General features: G+C 37.0%; 1 protein-coding gene across 1 annotated transcript in view; it reads left to right on the top strand.

Annotated features, from left to right (window-relative positions):
* The window catches only part of LOC149418599 (A disintegrin and metalloproteinase with thrombospondin motifs adt-1-like), a 135,282-nt gene that overhangs the window by 103,513 nt on the left and 14,660 nt on the right, over positions 1-17,109 (top strand). The window contains exons 3-12 of the mRNA XM_089638868.1: positions 6,713-7,002; positions 7,767-8,535; positions 10,684-10,789; positions 10,939-11,073; positions 11,295-11,401; positions 11,905-12,047; positions 12,412-12,614; positions 13,692-13,758; positions 13,860-13,974; positions 14,707-14,843. Coding sequence (XP_089494994.1) covers positions 6,713-7,002; positions 7,767-8,535; positions 10,684-10,789; positions 10,939-11,073; positions 11,295-11,401; positions 11,905-12,047; positions 12,412-12,614; positions 13,692-13,758; positions 13,860-13,974; positions 14,707-14,843 — 2,072 coding nt within the window. The remainder of the gene's footprint in view (positions 1-6,712; positions 7,003-7,766; positions 8,536-10,683; positions 10,790-10,938; positions 11,074-11,294; positions 11,402-11,904; positions 12,048-12,411; positions 12,615-13,691; positions 13,759-13,859; positions 13,975-14,706; positions 14,844-17,109) is intronic.

Below are 17,109 nucleotides of genomic sequence, written 5' to 3'. Positions count from 1 at the left end.
CGTTCGTTTATTATTTATCGTTTGTTTTTGTGGATATTCAAAACATCACAGCCTCCCTTTAGTTCTAAGCCCAGCGGGTAATCTCGCTTCCACGTGTTAGTCGATGGGATTAGAAATAACTATAGGTAATTTACGTTTCTCGGCTGTGATCCGATGGTTTTTTGTCCGTCTGTGTTATTTATGACTTAAACATTCTCTGCCTTTTAGATCTGGAATAAACAATAATTGTTTACAGTTATTCTAATTCTTGTGTTATAATTAATCCGATTTCGATGTTTGTTTATCCTTTGGCTTCGTTGTTTATGAACATTTTAGATGTTTTTTGTCGTCACAATGAATTCAATGTTTTCCGGGTCTGTCTGTTTATTCTATTTTGCCTTTGAAGTACGATGTCTCTGTTATCATTTTTGACGATAGGTACCATTTCTTTTGCTGTTAGTGTGAATTAATAAGGTTTATGAAATCCATTTTTCCCTCAACAACAGTAATGAACTCAAGCCAGCTTTTAAATCTATCTCCCTGGTTTCGGCACCAGATGTAATGATCGGCCCTTTTTACTTCAAACTTTTCCTTCTCTTCTTTCTACGATAATTTTCCTTAAGTCCCGTAGGTAACTTTTCCATAAGGCTTTGGTTATATATATATCCGGGTAGGAAGGTCCTCCCTGCCGTCTTTTCTTTATTACACACCCCTTCAAGTGTGTACATCCTAGTTTGTCTACGTGACGTACGACCTTGAACGTACTCATTTCACGTGACGGTTCAGTATAAAAAGGCTTCACCGAACGTTGTGTTGGGTTTTTGTTTCTCGGTTTAGAAACCTAGTTATTTATGTATGTGTGGTATCCCTTGGTTCTTTTGAGATAGAGTGAGTTGAATCCATTACCGCTGTGTTTTAAGACCATTTTATAAACCTTATCTTTTAAGTCGCCTGCTCCCCCCCCACTAGCTACTCGATTCTACCTATCGTAGGGTAATGTGAATATAATAAAGTGTTAGATTTTATATATGTGATATACATACGATAAGTTTATGGTGTTAGTTGTCGGCGCCATCCATGTATATATTTTGGGAGGGGAGGGAGAGGAAAGGAAATGAATTTTTTTCAAGCTAAGATTGACTCCTCCTCTTACCAAACAAAACTGATGGATGATAATTTGAGCAAGGCGATCGATATCTGCGTGTCTGGATATCACAACCGGCCGGGTCTCCCCTTGTTCCAAATCGGCAACCTTCACGCCAGAATAAAGAAAACCAGGTCTCATCACCAATTTCAGAATTGCCCCAATCTCAAACACCTCCAGGAAAATCTACTTTACTGAGTGTAGAAGGGGAAAACCATGACATCCCTTGTCACGAATCTAGTCGCGAAAATGTGACACGCAAGGTCCTAAGTTACGTGCCACCTCCAGAAAACGTTGTAACTCCCACGCCGTCGGGGATTTACATCCCTTTCTAGGTCAATACATAGGTAACACACGACGATCTTGTCGACATTTTGCCTGCTTATTAACGATAGGTTGTGTGCCTACCCATTCAGCCAATTATCATGTGAGATATATGTAAGGTCTACTCGAAATGCCAAATTTGGGATGAGGACTGTCTGTATTTTAATATTTGGTTCCAGTATTTATTTTATGAGGTTACTAGCATCCTCGTGTATTAGGTATGGGTAACTTCTACTGAATACCTATCCTCTCAGGTAAGGTATAAACGGATAATTGGTTTGATGTTTTGCATTTAATTTAAAGAGGCTGCCTACCTCTCGAAAGATACCTGTTGAGAAAAGTTGTTCGGTTGGTAGTTTTATTTCGGAGATTACCATCTCCCTCTTTCGACTTTAGATTTGTTTTTGTGCATCCCAATTCGTAACTTAGAAAGTCAAATAATAGATGAAAAGTATTAAATTAGAAGGTCAAATAACGGAAGAAAAGTTTTCATTTTGTTCCGTCTGGTTGCATCCGATCGCTTTCAATTTGGGACGGCATACGCTAGCAAAACTTCCCCTTTGACTGACTTACACCGCGCCTTGTCCTATATATGAAAAGGTCGTTGACTCGTCTCTCGCTCACAGCTGATTGACGGTTCGCCTAGCACATCCCTGTTAATGATAACATTATTTGGGCGGCAGGTGTCGTAAACTTAGTTCCTGTACCTCGGTTGTATCCGTCTTTTAAAAAGGTCCTCTGAAATTTAATAAATAATATAAAAAACTCACCCAGTTAGGCACCTCTCATTCTCAGCGTGAAGCTTACCTGGTTACACTATATAGCTAAATCACTTTAATTTTCGACCTCCTCCCTACGCTTATAAAAGGGTAATTAAATATTCCTGTAAATAAAATTGTACCTCCCTAATCTGTTAGGATTCGAACCCACAGTTAATAATCCATTTGATTCTCTGGTTTTCGGTCTCCGTGGATAGAATGCCATCTCGCCAAATCAACAACTTAGCCCGATTAAACACTTCCTGCCTTTAAGTACATTCGCTCTGTTTTAAAAACGCAACCATTATTTTTATTATTTTCATGTTTTTAAGACAAGCAATCTAGTTCGAACTGTATACGAAATCACGTTTAAATCAACACAACTTTATAACACAATCGCGATTGCACAACACCTGGCGCCCCTGAGGTGGGTTTTTACAAAACGGCGCTCTACAAATTATCCAATTATTATTATTGTCATTATTATTAATTGTTTTCCCACTGAGTCGAACCACTTTCACTTCACACAAACACCGGATCAATAATCTTTCACTTTAATTCAATATTCCGCAATACTCTCTAATACCATTTGAATTCAATAATTAACTGTAATTTCAAACAACACTTCTGATTTGTATCCCTTTCTCGGGACTGTCAATCCACCCAAGTTCAAAACTCGACTGTCACTCCGGTCTCTCCTTTCCCGTGGGAATCTGTTTACTCCAGGCCTGTCTGTCCATAAATCTTCCGTCGTTGTCTAAACAAAAAAAAATTTTTTTGAGCACGTTCGTTTATTATTTATCGTTTGTTTTTGTGGATATTCAAAACATCACAATGATAGGATTGTTCTTAATCTAATGAAAATGTATATTAGTTGTCTTACTCTAGTTACAGTATTTTTGATTTGCTCGCTCCATTTTAATGGACTGTCAACTATCGTTCGAGGAACGAACAAGGGTTGGGATAGCCGTATTTCGAAGGGCTATTCCACACAGATAAAACATGGATAGAGCGTATGACTTATGACAGGCGAATGCGATAACACAATTTGTAAGGTTAATTCACAGTCAGCTTATCGGGTGGCGAACGAAATCTGCATCAGAATCATCTGTCAGCACTGGAACGGTGATCGTTGTACGGTAGCACTCGTTATGTTGAATTGGATTGCGATAGTTGCGATAAAAATACGTTTAAGGGATTATTCCGGCGAGTATATATATTATAAATAACCGGCGAGAGTACACACATTGGTTTTGACTAGACGAACGTTTCGATGCGATTCTACGGCTCACGGCACTCCATGATTATAATTGACGTGTGTGAATTCAAACTGTACAGTTCAAAATCTGACCATACTATTGGTCAGCACACGCCCTGTCAAAAGCAAATCGGCGTGACGGAACAACTATATCACCCAGATACTTAATGCTATTTTTGTCCGTTATGGGTGAAAATTCACATGGTTACATTATTTTTCATGGTTGCATTATTTAGGACGGGTTGTTTCGAAGAATCTGAACAATTCATCAAATTTCAACGTTCATTTTCAAGTTCTGTGAAAGATTTTTTCAAATTCTGTTTTTATTTCAGTTTTATCAAGCAACTAGCATACAATGATATAAAAACAGAACTTGAATAAGTCTTTCACAGAACCCGAAAATGAACGTTGAAATTTGATGAATTGTTCAAATTCTCCGAAACAACCCGTCCTAAGTGTTAAATATTATCAGCGCCTTGGCTCATTGGTTTCCCTGCCGGCCCTGGTCTTTTGCATTATCCAATAAAGACATACGATATCTCTCTATCTTTAAACAGTCAAAACTTCCAACATCAGAAAGGTTTATATGATAAACTAATTTTAATGTTTTCAATAAATATTAGATTGATCAAAATGACTATGAATGAATAGGTTGAGACTGTTAGGTAGGTAATAGTGAATAAGTAAGTAACTCTACCCAAGAGAAAGGTACCACGTTACATTCTAATCGTTTATTTTTTTCTTTTTCTATTTTACATATTTTTTTGCATAATTTATTATTTCAATAATATCACAATGTAGCTTAAGGCGATGCACTACGTACTAATTCAAAATCATGTGTTTTTGGTTTGAAAATTTGGTCGCCTAGAAATGTTCACATGCTTTAATTAAATACTGCGAGTAGAATACATCTTGGCCTTTGAAATAATCGAGTATTTTTTAGATAAGTCTTTTTATAAGCCCAGAAAAAAATAATGTATAAGGCCTATGAAAACTGCTTTAAAGTTCAAAATCTCCTACTTACGAACCCATTTTCGGTTATGATTTTATTGTATAATGTGGCAAATTAAGTTATTTATAAAATGATCCAGAAACATTTATATATTTGTGCCTGAAATAAAATAAAAGGCACTTTTTGGCCATGTTTTTTCTTGCATAAATCAAAACAGGCGGATGGTATTAAGCGGGAATTTAAACCTTATCGCCATCTACGTAAGGGGTGTTATTGATAGCGGCTCGATTTAAAATATTACACTACGTATTGCATCGCCTTAATGGTAATAAATTAAGTCACTATTTTATTTTGTTTTAATATGTAGTTGTGTGTTAGTTTTATGTATGTTTGGTACCTACTGAAAAAGAAAGTAATCAGGATGTAAGTTACAGTTCGGCAAAATATTCTTGAAATTTATTCAAATGGAACTAAAAATGTACATTACCTACTATAGCAGTTATGCCGATTTTGAACGATAATTTTATTGTGTTATTATGAACAGTAAAACAATTAAAACTCAAACCTTACGTGAAATGATCATAGCATAAATGAACCATAGTTACATCCAGTAACCATAGATTTGAAACTGGACAGATATTCAAGTTGAACATTCTTCAAATGTTCAACTTGAAAAAATGATTCCATAGTCCCAAAAGCTGAACACTGAAATTATACTAAAACTAAGAATGCGACAATGCGTGTTGCTAATTTAATTTTAACTTTCATTTCTTTTCAACCATCCACAAAGTAATGTGAGATTAGCAATTAGTGAATAAAAATACAAATTATTATTCATTAGTAATAGGTATTACTCACTTACTTTCTTGTCTGTTGTCTTTTTTAACTAACCAAAGGAAGGAAGCTTTTGGAATTGAAAAGTAGAAGTGATTGTGATAATTATGCTGAGAAATTTGCCTTTATAATTGCAATCTGAACAATGAATGCGAATTGTTTGTCGGAAATTGAAAAATCGTAATTGGCTTATTTTGATAATGAATATCTAAAGAAATTCATTGCCCATTCACTGGGTTGCATGATCATATTTAAGGAGGTGTATAGTTTCGACCCTCCACACTGGCGACCAAATTCTCGTAAAAGTGTCGTAATACATGGTTATTCAATAAGAGGTGTTATTTTGATATTCAATCGTAAAAGATCAATGGTTTCGTTGCTTCTGTGGCACGTAGCGCCGTCTTGTTGAATGTAAACGTTGTCCAGATCAATACCATCCAATTCCGGCCATGAAAAATCATTAATCATCTCTCGATAGCGCAATCCATTCACCGTAACTGTTGCTCCAGCCTCATTTTCGAAAAAGTAAGGTCCAATGACTCCGCCGGACCATAAACCGCACCAAACAGTTTTCAACATTAACTCTTGGGTTTTCCGAGCCCCAGATGCGACAATTTTGCTTGTTGAGAAGCCATCGAGGTGGAAATTGGCCTCATCACTCAGTATGATTTGCATTTGATTCACTCAAGTGAATTTTTATAATTTCAATGCGTTTTGGAAGCGTGTATCGTTCCATTTTTATTAATGGTGTAGTTTCTACTTGTCAAATGTAAAAAAATAACAGCTTTAAAAGTAACATCTGCCGAAATAGCGGGCTATTCAAAATAACACCTCTCATTGGAAAACCCTGTGGAATGCGTAATTCAAGCAGATTGCTCCATGCACCGAATGTCCAAGGCGCTGATAATACATAATTATTATATTAATTATCGCCCTTGAGATGTTTTTTTATAAAAACGGCCCTCCGCAAAAATAAAATCATCCGAATATTATTGATTACAGTGATCACCTATGTACCTACGCGTCCGCCGGCCCTGTGCGTAACTAGTCTCAATCATGACTCAATCGAAGATTTTTAAGCTATATTCGAAAAGAAAACAAAAATACTATTCCGCTATCATGACTTTCTTACATTTTCTATCGATTTCCATGTATTCCTTTTCACTTTGAATTCGCTAATTACCTTGGATCTGAACTGATAGGTACTTCCCAACCTTTCTCTTTCACGTCTCTTTCCCTACCCACTCAGTCCACCAATATTCCCTTATATTGTGAATGCCAGAGTCCCACTGGCTGCAGACGGTTAGGAACAGTAGGGACTCTTGTGTGATATACCTAGGTACACATAATTTTTGTAATGATGGAACCTATAGTCAGATTTTATCAATCAATATCAAGTATCAATGAATCTATATATCTAGTAATAGATAAGATTTATAAAGGCATATTATATTATATTCCAGATGGCAGCATCTCCCTCGGCATCATCAAGCGTCACGGCCGCGTCAAGCGTGACCTGCACGCGTCCAACGACCCCCGCGCGTCCCACGACCACGTGACCGTGGAGTCTCCTGCCCTGCATGCGCCCCTCGGGCTGCGCCTCCGCAGGGCCCCCAACCTGCTGGACCCTCACTTCTTGCTGGTACGGCGCTGGGCCAACAGGACTGAACCGGGGGAGAAGCAGATACATCATGATGAGAAGGACTGCATGTTTAGGAGTGATACTGCGGCGCTGTCTTTTTGCGGAGGGGTGGTAAGAAACTATCGATTAAAATTACGATTTTTCATTTTGAGCATCAGTTTTCAGATATTTTCTAGAGATAATCTTTACCTATGTCGGCGAGGATTAAGTAAAATTACCGCATAACCGAATAACTTCAATAATTCATGTAACTCAAGAATATGAAGTATGTTTAACATGGACCAAAAAGGCAACTCAAGTTGTAAGCTCAGTATCGGAACCAAATGAAAACAATCTGGGAGTTCCTCAAGGGTTGTAACTGGATCCCATTTTAAACATTTACATTACTCTGGTAAATTACTGTAAGTATGTGGGGATTGATTATTTCTACAACACATTATTTTGATGCAACAGCTTTTTTATGCTTTTCTCGCATCAGTTCGGCATTTAACACTAAATATAGTGAATATGCACTATGCACAAGTGTGCGTACAAGATCATTAATTTTTCAATGTCATGTTCTTTTTAAAATATCAAAGAAGCTGCAAATTTTATAATAAAACGAAATCAAATAAACAACAAGAAGTCAGTGGCTTTTACATCAAATACCGCCAAAATTCACACATCGCCTCACCCATAAAATAATAATAATTTAATCCTAGATTGTATTGTCTTCTGATGCAGGAAGCAAAATAGTAATTATTATAATCCACAGTATTACATAAGCTTTAAAATGGAACCGCACCACATGGTTTTATTACTTTCAATTGCTATTTGCTTCGAATAAATCTGTTTTTAATGTCCTTGAAATTGATCTTATCGTTGTTTGCTTTCAGAGGGGAATCATTGCATATAACAATAGTTTCTACAGCGTGCATCCAATGCCGAAAAGATTTACCACACAAAGCAATCATCATCATGTCATTATCCGCAGATCAGCGAGAAGCACTAATAATGATGCAACTATACTCCAAGTGGACCCGAGGAGCAATAATAAAACCACAAGTGTGTTAGAAAACAATCAATTACTCCAAGAAAACGTGAGAAAGATTCACAAGTGGAGCAAATACAGGAGAAAATCTCAAGCAGAACCCGAAGAAAGTAATAAACGCGTAAACCAAAATATAGCAAATGCCACACTAAATAATAACAATAATTTAAGTAATCTAGAAGCAGCTTCTGAACATGGTAACAAGAATAGACATAAAAGATCGCTAGTTCCAGCAATTTTTGTTGAAACTGCGGTGTTCGTTGATAGGGACTTGCACAAGCACATGGTTGTCAATTACCCAAAAGACACCGAGCGAGAACTTGTGCGTTTTGTTCTGGCCATGATCAACGCAGTTCAGCTGCTGTATCACGACCCCACGCTGGGACAGACGGTCAACTTTGTACTGAAGAGGTTGGAGATACTTCACGAGGATCCTGCGGAGCTGAAGAGGCCCCACGATATCGACAGGTTCCTGAGCAATTTCTGCGCTTGGCAGAGGCTCGAGAACCCCACTGGAGATACCGACCCTCTCCACTGGGACCATGCGCTTATTCTGACGGGACTGGACCTCTACGTTGTAAGCAAACATGGAAAAGTTAGCAGTCAAGTTGTAGGTGAGTCGATGAACTAGCTCTAGCATCCCCAAGATGACATAGGTCCAAAAGGAAATTATTTCTCTCAGGATCTCCTGTGTGGAGTTAATATAAAAATAGTAGTAATAATAATTAATAAAAAATAAAAATAATTATTTCGGCTACTGGCATTATACCTAGCTCTCTCATTCAAAATTTAGGCGTATTAGATCTGTTAAAGAATTTATATATAAAAATGCAAAAATCTGTTTTTTTTTATTGTTATTAAGTTTAATTTGTAGAACTCCATTTTATTTTTTTATTTTTTATATATTCCAATAATATTGTTATTGGGTTTATAAAAACAGTTTATTTTTAAAAAAGTTCTGCTGTGTAATTATTATTACGCGTGACAGCTGTTTCGCCCTCTGAAGGCATTATCAAACTGTGGGTAGCCCACTTACAGACGATACATTTATATTATTTCTAGGTAGGTATTTAAATTTCAATTACTGATTTCTTAATTGATTTCTGAGTAAAATATTAGAAATTATTAATGGTTATTACCCCAGTAAAGTTTCCCCAATTAGTGTAATGTTTAAATTTGACTGAATGTCTTTATGTTAGTTATGATTAGTTGATTAGATTAGTTGACTCATAGGGTTATTTTAATAGCATAATTAAGTACTTCATAGTGCACTCATATTTGCACTAGGTTTGAAGATATCTAGTAGGGGTGAACGAATTATATTTGTTTGTTCATTAATTAGAATAGCTTTCGGATTATTAGAGTTTTTGTTATTTTCTAACTGCTCTAAAAGATTCAGTTTACGGTCTTTATTTTGTACGTGTAACGGAGTTGGTTTATTATTATCATTAAGTGAGTGATTTTCATCTAGGAGATGTTTGGCAAATTGAGATTTCATTTTATTATTATTTTTAAAAATAATTACACAGCAGAACTTGTTTAAAAATAAACTGTTTTTTATAAACCCAATAACAATATTATTGAATATATATAAAAAATAAAATAAAAAAAAAACAAAAAAAATAAAAAAAATCAGTCATTTTAAATACATGTAGGATTACGAAATATTTATATTGAGGGATCAGTAGGATTTATAGGTCCAATTAGAAGTTTTACCTAGCCGAACCCTCTGATATGAAAATATCTGCAGTCGGTGAATTATTTTCCCATTTGATCTATGATGATTTGACGTATTGTTCTTGTATTGTTTAGTGTTTATTATGCTTGTATAATGCAGTTGCATAATTTGGATTGACTAGATGATCATGTGTGGAAAAGTGTGTGGAAGGGTTTAGTTTTTCCTGCGGGGAAGATTTAACCCGGACATAAAGTCGGAAGGTATAGAGATATATGTAACTAAATTCTATGGTTACAACCATTTCCACAGCCTAGTAGTTTTGTGAACAGTCGACTTGCGTACAAAAAGGTATTTGTCTAATTTTCTCTTATTCTAAATCAAAACAAAAATTTCATCTGAAATCCTAACATTTTTAAGTACAAATGTTAGGATTTCAGATGAAATTTACAGTACCTTACAGTACAGTAAGTACAGTTTTGAAAGTAGCTACTTAAATACCTCGTTCTTAATTAATAAAATTTCATCTGAAATCCTAACATTTGTATGTAGGTACTTACATACCTCGTTCAATAAAATTTCATCTGAAATCCTATCATTATAAAGTAGGTACACTTAAATACCTCGTTTTTAATTAATAAAAAACCACAATTTTACATTTGAAAAAATAATCTTCACTAAACCATTAAAACGGTCACCGTCTTCAAACCGGAACCAGAATGTAACAAACAAATTTACCAAAGATAAGTTGCCAAATGGTCAAGTTAAAATAGAACTTTGCTAAGTTCAGTCAAAGAATTAACAGAATGAAGATATATTACTGAGACAACACGTGTAGTTTCACTGAACTAGATCCAGTGGACATACTTTAGCGGGCCGTTCATATAGCTACTTCATTTTTACACACATATTCTTTGAATGTCTATCCTTTTCATAAACGGTGCTACGTTTACTCTTTTTTTGATTAGTATGAATACATAACTTTTTTCGCATTATTTTTTCTCGTTGAATGGATCAAATTTATCGCACAAACAATATGGAGTCTTGTCATTTTTTGTCTTTATTCAAATAATATTTCATTTTACAGGTTTGGCTCCAGTAGCAGGAATGTGCACCGTCACTAGCAGTTGTACGGTAAATGAAGGAAGACACTTCGAAAGTGTCTATGTGGTAGCCCATGAAATAGGACACAAGTAAGTTTTATTATTTCTTAGGAATCTCCTTTATATATCAAATCAAAACAACTTTCTAACTAAAAATTTTCAGATTTTTTCATCGGTTCTGAAAAGGGACAGGTCATTATAGTACCTACCTATTTGTGTGAACTATTTGATGTTTTCAGTTTGGGCATGAGGCACGACGGCCCCCTGGCGGAGAACGAGTGCGACCCCAGTAGCTACATCATGTCTCCCACTCTCGGCAGCGGCAAGATCACCTGGTCCCCCTGCAGTAGGAGGTCCCTTCAGAACTTCTTGGAGTGAGTACTTTCCTACTGACAGTTGTCAGTTTGGGAATTATGCACGACGGCCATAGACATTACCGGGCTATGAATAACTTGACAATATTTAATTTCTTCCTAATCCCTGCATTAATAGTGAAAAATAGTGCTTATGCAATATTGAAAGACGTAATAGATTGAAACCGCGATGAAATCGAATAACTTCTGTACTAAATTATGTATTGTTTTTTCTATTTCAGTACTCAGCAGTCTAAGTGTTTGCTAGACCACGGCAGTTCTGCAGGGAAACTGGATCACAGCGCTGAAGGACTCCTGCCAGGAGAAAGATTTGGAGCTGACCAACAATGTAAGAAAACTGTTACAGAGCATTATTTTCAAAATAACTAGCAGTTCTGTGAACAGTAGACTTTGCGCAATGTTGATTACTCCGACTTGACAGCTCACAAAGCTACCAGTTACCATCTTGACAGGAGAAATGCAAAGTGCTAGAGTCAAAACAGAACCTCGCTACGCTCGGTCAAAAATATATCTTTAAACTTACATGGGCGATTTGGCCTCATAAGAGTTCAAATGGAAAACATGATGATTTAAGGATTCCTGCTTCGTCGGTTACTATGAATATAGGCAGGTACCTATTGCAGCCTGAGTTGATGTAAACACAGTAATTACTTGCGTACAGCGTATTTCAAGCTTGTTAAAAGAAATTTATAGAGAAATTAAAGAAAGTTTTTTTTTTGTATAGTCAAACCACGGTCTGTAAAACTTTTTGAATAATTGCAAAAGTTTTGTGAATATTTATGCTTAACGCTAACACACTATATCCCATTAAAGTTATCGACAAATTTCCAGGCATGCTAAAGTACGGTAAAGAGAGCAGCCACGCCTCCCAGCAGCCACTATCAGAGGTCTGCAGGGACCTGCATTGCCGCAGAGAGCGCTACACGTGGACCTCACACCCCGCCCTCGAGGGGACTAGGTGCGGAGACCACAAGGTAAACACATAACACACAGTTTGACAGTAAAATGAAGAAATTTTATAAATATATCTCTATTACATGCCATATCTCTATTACACTAAAATATAGTCGCTCTCCGCGTCTGTCTGTGTGTGGGCTTAGTTCTTCTAAACTACGCAACGGATCTTCATAGGGTTTTCACTATCATTTAGAGAATTTCTTACGTAAGGTTTTTATATATAATACATGCATATTATGTTTACAAAAGTAGAGAAAAATCGAGCAACACAGGGTACACATCAGCTAGTCCCTCCTAAAACATACTCATAAAAATCGATAATTTTTGGTTTAACTCAGCACTTACCTACCTACCATTTTACTTTGTTAATTGTTTTTTCAGTGGTGCCGCGGCGGTAGATGCGTAGGACGCGTGGGAGGACGCGATGTGGGAGCTGCCCCCGCGCCCCTGCCACAGAACGGTGCCTGGAGCCCCTGGGGGCCCTGGCTGGACTGTGCCTCGGGCTGCCTGCACTCGGACGGGGGCCGCTTGTCGCAGGGCAGCAGCGGCATCACAGTGGCCAGCAGAAGGTGTGATCAACCTAGGTGGGTTTTATCAGTGGCGGTCTGTGCTAAGCTACAAACTCTCCCTTTCATAAAACTGTTTTATGGGAGAGAGAATGGGAGCTTTTAAAAACGCAACGGCAACAGTGGTTCAATTCTGAGTGAGGGATATGTATGATAACATTGCATTTTTTCTTTGGGCGAAGCAGATATTATTATTACAATTATTTTGGAGGCGAACCAACACCTCTGCCATAAGTCACCCCAAGTGGTTTGCTACGTTTGGTGACTCAGCAGTGGTGCCCGGGTTCATCGGGTGAGGTGTGTTCAAGATGCGCCTATCCACCAGCTGCGTGGCATGCAGGATCGGGAGAGGCCGGTTTTGTGATACCCTTTACCACTCCAACTGGTCTGTCTTGACCCATGAGCGGGAGGGATAAATCATTGGTCCATCACTCCTGGAAACTTCTCGATTCCTGCCCACCCCTCATAACTTTTTTATTCGCAGAACTTCCTCTCCTTCCTTTCCCTAAAAAGACCCTCCACATCGCATCCCCAAAAAAAGACATACATACCTACAAGCAAGAAAGAGCTGCAGTGACAAAGAACAACTGAATGTATGTAAGTATTAATTAGAGCTTAATCGAGAATCCCTTAACACGTTGAACGCCATTGTGGAAATGAAGAAACATTACCATTTTAAATTTAAAAAAAAAAATACTCAGATGGCATCGGTGACCATCAAAACGTTTTCCTTTTTTTTTACCAAAATTTTCCTTGAAAATCAAGAAAATTAATTAATTAATTAATTAAACACAGGTGACCGTCATGGCGCTATGGGAGAAAAATGACGATTTTCGTTATGAGGTCACCGGTGACCTACATGGCGTTCAACGTGTTAAGAATTGATTGTGATCATTTATTTTCTCAGTCAAATTAGTGTAATTTAAATATTTTTGAAGATATTTAAGGCAGTTCTGTTGTCTTTTGTATAAATGTAAATTTATTCGCTCCGGAAAGATGTACGATCTTTGAGGTTGCTATTTAGGAGGTATTTTAGAGGATTTAACAGACACTGACTTCTACTCAAATCTATAAGAATCTTTTTTTTAATTTTAGGCCAGAACATGGAGGAGTCTATTGTGACGGCTTTTCAAAAAAATACCGGACGTGCATTGCCTCTGAGGTACCAATAAATTAATAATCTATTTCATTTTCAACACTTTATTAATACTTCATTTATTGAAATGTGTGTTTAATTGGTTAATTTGATTGTTTGTTTTCCAGTGTTTAAATGTGCCCCGCATGACGATAAGTGAATTTTCTGATCAGATTTGTCTAAGAGCAAGAGAAGTTGATGCAGATTTGATAGGAACAGGATTCCAAAGGCTCAATTCCGATGGTAAGTAATAAAAGCTTACATATAACTTAACCACTGGAGCATTGTATCAGATTGATTGAATTTATTTATACGGTAGGTTTCTAAAATAAATTCTGTTTTGAGCTCGAAACCAAAAGGTTCCATCAAAACAATTTCATATAAAATAGACACTTACAGCAATGTAAAGTTGGTACCTGATATATTCTATGTCATAGAATGCAACATTTGAAAATAGAAAGGAATAAATTGTTGCGCATTTACACTCAAGCTCTATTCTATTTTATTCAAACTTGATCTGTTCTATGGTCGATTGTATTTAGACTAGAACGAAAGTTGAAATTGATTCAATATTGAATATTATACCCAATATTTCTATTGGGAATTCTATAGCATAGAAAATCTGTTCTCACTGATTTATTTCATAAATTACTAATTTATTTCATCTATCCTATGAAACAGATCATAGGATAGATGAAGTGCGAACGTGCCCTAATGCGCACAGTATCAGTTTCCTTTTCCTTAAACCTCAAATAAACATTGGATATATTTATACACATCAGAAAAGTATACTCTCATTTAATATTGTAAATGCTTCATTCTCAAAAACAAAAATTAATATGTAAATAGGCAATGATATTATAATGAATTTCATCCCTACTAAGGACGATTTATTCAGGTACCTACATAATCATTATGATTTCACTCCTTTTATAAAGGGCTATCTACATTATGTGCACAATTTTTTTTTTCTAGCTGCCGATGGCTGTTCAGTGTGGTGTCACACCCGCGGAGGTGGAATTAAGAGCAGGGGATGGACCTTCCCTGATGGGACCACATGCCTCACTAAGAAGGGGAATAAACCTATGCACTGTATCAGTGGCCTCTGTTCTGTAAGATTTACTATTTTTTATACTCAACTTTTTTTAGAGGAGATTGGTTAACTTTAAATTGAAAGTTTAAACATTACTTTGGAGCAAATTTTTGTTTTATTATTCTTTTATTGATACTGTAATATTTGGTATGTATTTTCAAACATTGTGATTTTGTGGGCCTCACAGGGTATTTTGTCCGTGTTGAGGCCCCAATTTTTCAATTTTATAAAAAGACAATATCTGTAAATAGTATAAATACCTATACGGCAGTATAGTAAATGCTCTGCGTAGCAGTGCCATTTCTGTGTTTACTAAGCGTACTATCCAAAAACATAAGCAAGTATGTGGGTGGAATGAATTTGTAGCGGATAAATACGATGAATCCAGACAAGCGATGCTCACTTGGATAACTAACGGGAGACCAGGCGAGGGTCCTGTCGCAGAGGATAGAAGGGCAAAGCGTGCTGCCTTTAAAACAGCACTAAAACAATGCCAAAATAACTCGACTCAACTCCAGATGGACAAAATAGCAGGGGATCTAGACAATCGTGACTTCAAAAAATTTTGGAACAATTCAAATAAACTGTTAAACATGCGTTGTAAAATCTCGTGCAACATACACGGAGAGACGAACCCAGAAGTAATTGCAAACATTTTTAAAGAACATTTTGCAACTACTACACCGACTATCGACTCAAGTGAATCACATTTAACTGCTTATGATGATATCGATCTCACCATCACAACTAACATGATAAAATCGGCCATTAGTAACATGAAATCTGGAACGTCTGCAGGGCATGATGGTTTAAGCACCGAACACGTCAAACATGCAGGGTCAACGATTATGGGACTTCTGGCAACACTGTTCACCGACATCATAAAGAGTGGCTATCTACCCAAAGACATGACGAAGACAATTATTATACCGATAATAAAATCCAAACTGGCAGACATAACTTTACAGGAAAACTACAGACCGATATCCATCGCCACGGCCATCGCTAGAATATTTGAACGAGTTCTCTTAGATCAAGTCGGATACCATATGACAACGAAAGATAATCAGATGGGTTTCAAGAGAGAATGCTCTACTGACTCAGCTATATTTTGCGTAAAAAGAACGTTAGAATACTACAGGAAGAAGAAAACAACAACTTACGCATGCTTTCTGGACCTTATTAAGGCATTCGACAGAGTTTCCCACCCCTTATTATGGAAAAAACTAAAGGAAAGAGGGATACCATGGAAAGTGGTAAAAATTCTCGAATCATGGCACCGTCAGCAAGAAAACCTTGTAAAGTGGAAAGACGGATTCTCAGAACCCTATTTCTTGAAAAGCGGGGTCAGACAGGGAGGATGTATGTCCCCAGTACTGTTTAACCTATACATGGACGAATTAACCCACAGATTAAACAATGCTGGGGTGGGCTGCCACATTGGAGGTCTATGTGCTAATAATATGAGCTACGCAGATGATATGGTTCTGATGGCACCGTCAATACGGGGATTGAGAATTCTCCTGAAAATCTGTGAAGAATTTGCTCACGAAACATGATCTATAATGCGAAAAAAACAGCACTGTTGGTCATAAAACACGGGGAAGGCCCAAAAAACATTCCCCCTGTCTTTTTGAATGGTGAGATTCTGAAAACAGTAGAAACCACAAAATATCTAGGACATGTCATCAACAACAAGTTAACGGATGATGAAGATATTGACAGGCAGAGGCGTGTACTGAGTATAAAATGTAACATGCTCAGTAGAAGATTTGGGCTCTGTAGTCCACGAGTGAAAAGGACGCTCTTCATAGCATTTTGCACCACCCTGTACACATGCGAGCTTTGGGCTAATTTCAAGAAAAGAACAATGGAAAGGCTTCGGGTGCAATATAACAACGCTTACCGATTGATGTTCGGACTCCCCAGGCACTGCAGTGCCTCCTCTATGTTTACAGAAGGGCGAGTTCCAGGATTTGCAGCTCTGTTAAGAACAAGGATTGCAGGACTGAGGGGAAGGATAAACCATTCCAGAAACATTCTAATCATAGAATCCCGTCTGACTTCAGGATCGAGCATTGAAGACCATTGGAGAAAGATACTTGCTCCCACAATCTTAGATCCGATGGATTCCCGTGTCTCTCTGGTTTAATTTCATCTTTAATTTAATTTTTAATTTTTAATCCCTTTTTATTTATTTTACTATATGTAAATACTATCTGTACTTATATCCTCTATGGGATGTGTGGGATTGCACTAACCTCCCCACATCCTGGAATAAAGAA

Source organism: Hesperophylax consimilis, chromosome 13 (assembly GCF_061612785.1).
Source record: "Hesperophylax consimilis isolate HC1 chromosome 13, BYU_Hcon_1.0, whole genome shotgun sequence".
Lineage (NCBI taxonomy): Eukaryota > Metazoa > Arthropoda > Insecta > Trichoptera > Limnephilidae > Hesperophylax > Hesperophylax consimilis.
This window is presented reverse-complemented; position numbering and strand designations above follow the sequence as displayed.